Below are 219 nucleotides of genomic sequence, written 5' to 3'. Positions count from 1 at the left end.
CTGCGAGCTGCTGCTGCTGCTGCTGCTGCTGCAGGAGAGGCAGCAGCAGCAGGGGAGGCAGCAACAGCAGCAGCAGCAACAAATGGCCTTGCTGGTGCCAAGGCCGACGAGAAGCAGAGCAGCAGCAGCCACGCTGCAGCAACAGCAGCAGCAGAGTCTGCGACGGCAGCAGCAGGAGCAGCAGCAACCGAAGCAAAAAGCACACGGGCGGAGACGCCT

At 63.9% G+C, this 219-nt stretch overlaps 1 protein-coding gene across 1 annotated transcript in view; it reads left to right on the top strand.

Annotated features, from left to right (window-relative positions):
* Positions 1-34: 34 nt before the first annotated feature.
* ETH_00043620 (uncharacterized protein) overlaps positions 35-219 on the top strand; it is a gene marked incomplete at both ends in the record, with an annotated part of 345 nt that continues 160 nt past the window's right edge. The window contains one exon of the mRNA XM_013375523.1: positions 35-219. Coding sequence (XP_013230977.1) covers positions 35-219 — 185 coding nt within the window.

The sequence above is a fragment of the Eimeria tenella genome, genomic scaffold (assembly GCF_000499545.2).
Source record: "Eimeria tenella Houghton genomic scaffold, Eth_scaff2845, whole genome shotgun sequence".
Classification (NCBI taxonomy): Eukaryota; Apicomplexa; class Conoidasida; order Eucoccidiorida; family Eimeriidae; genus Eimeria; species Eimeria tenella.
This window is presented reverse-complemented; position numbering and strand designations above follow the sequence as displayed.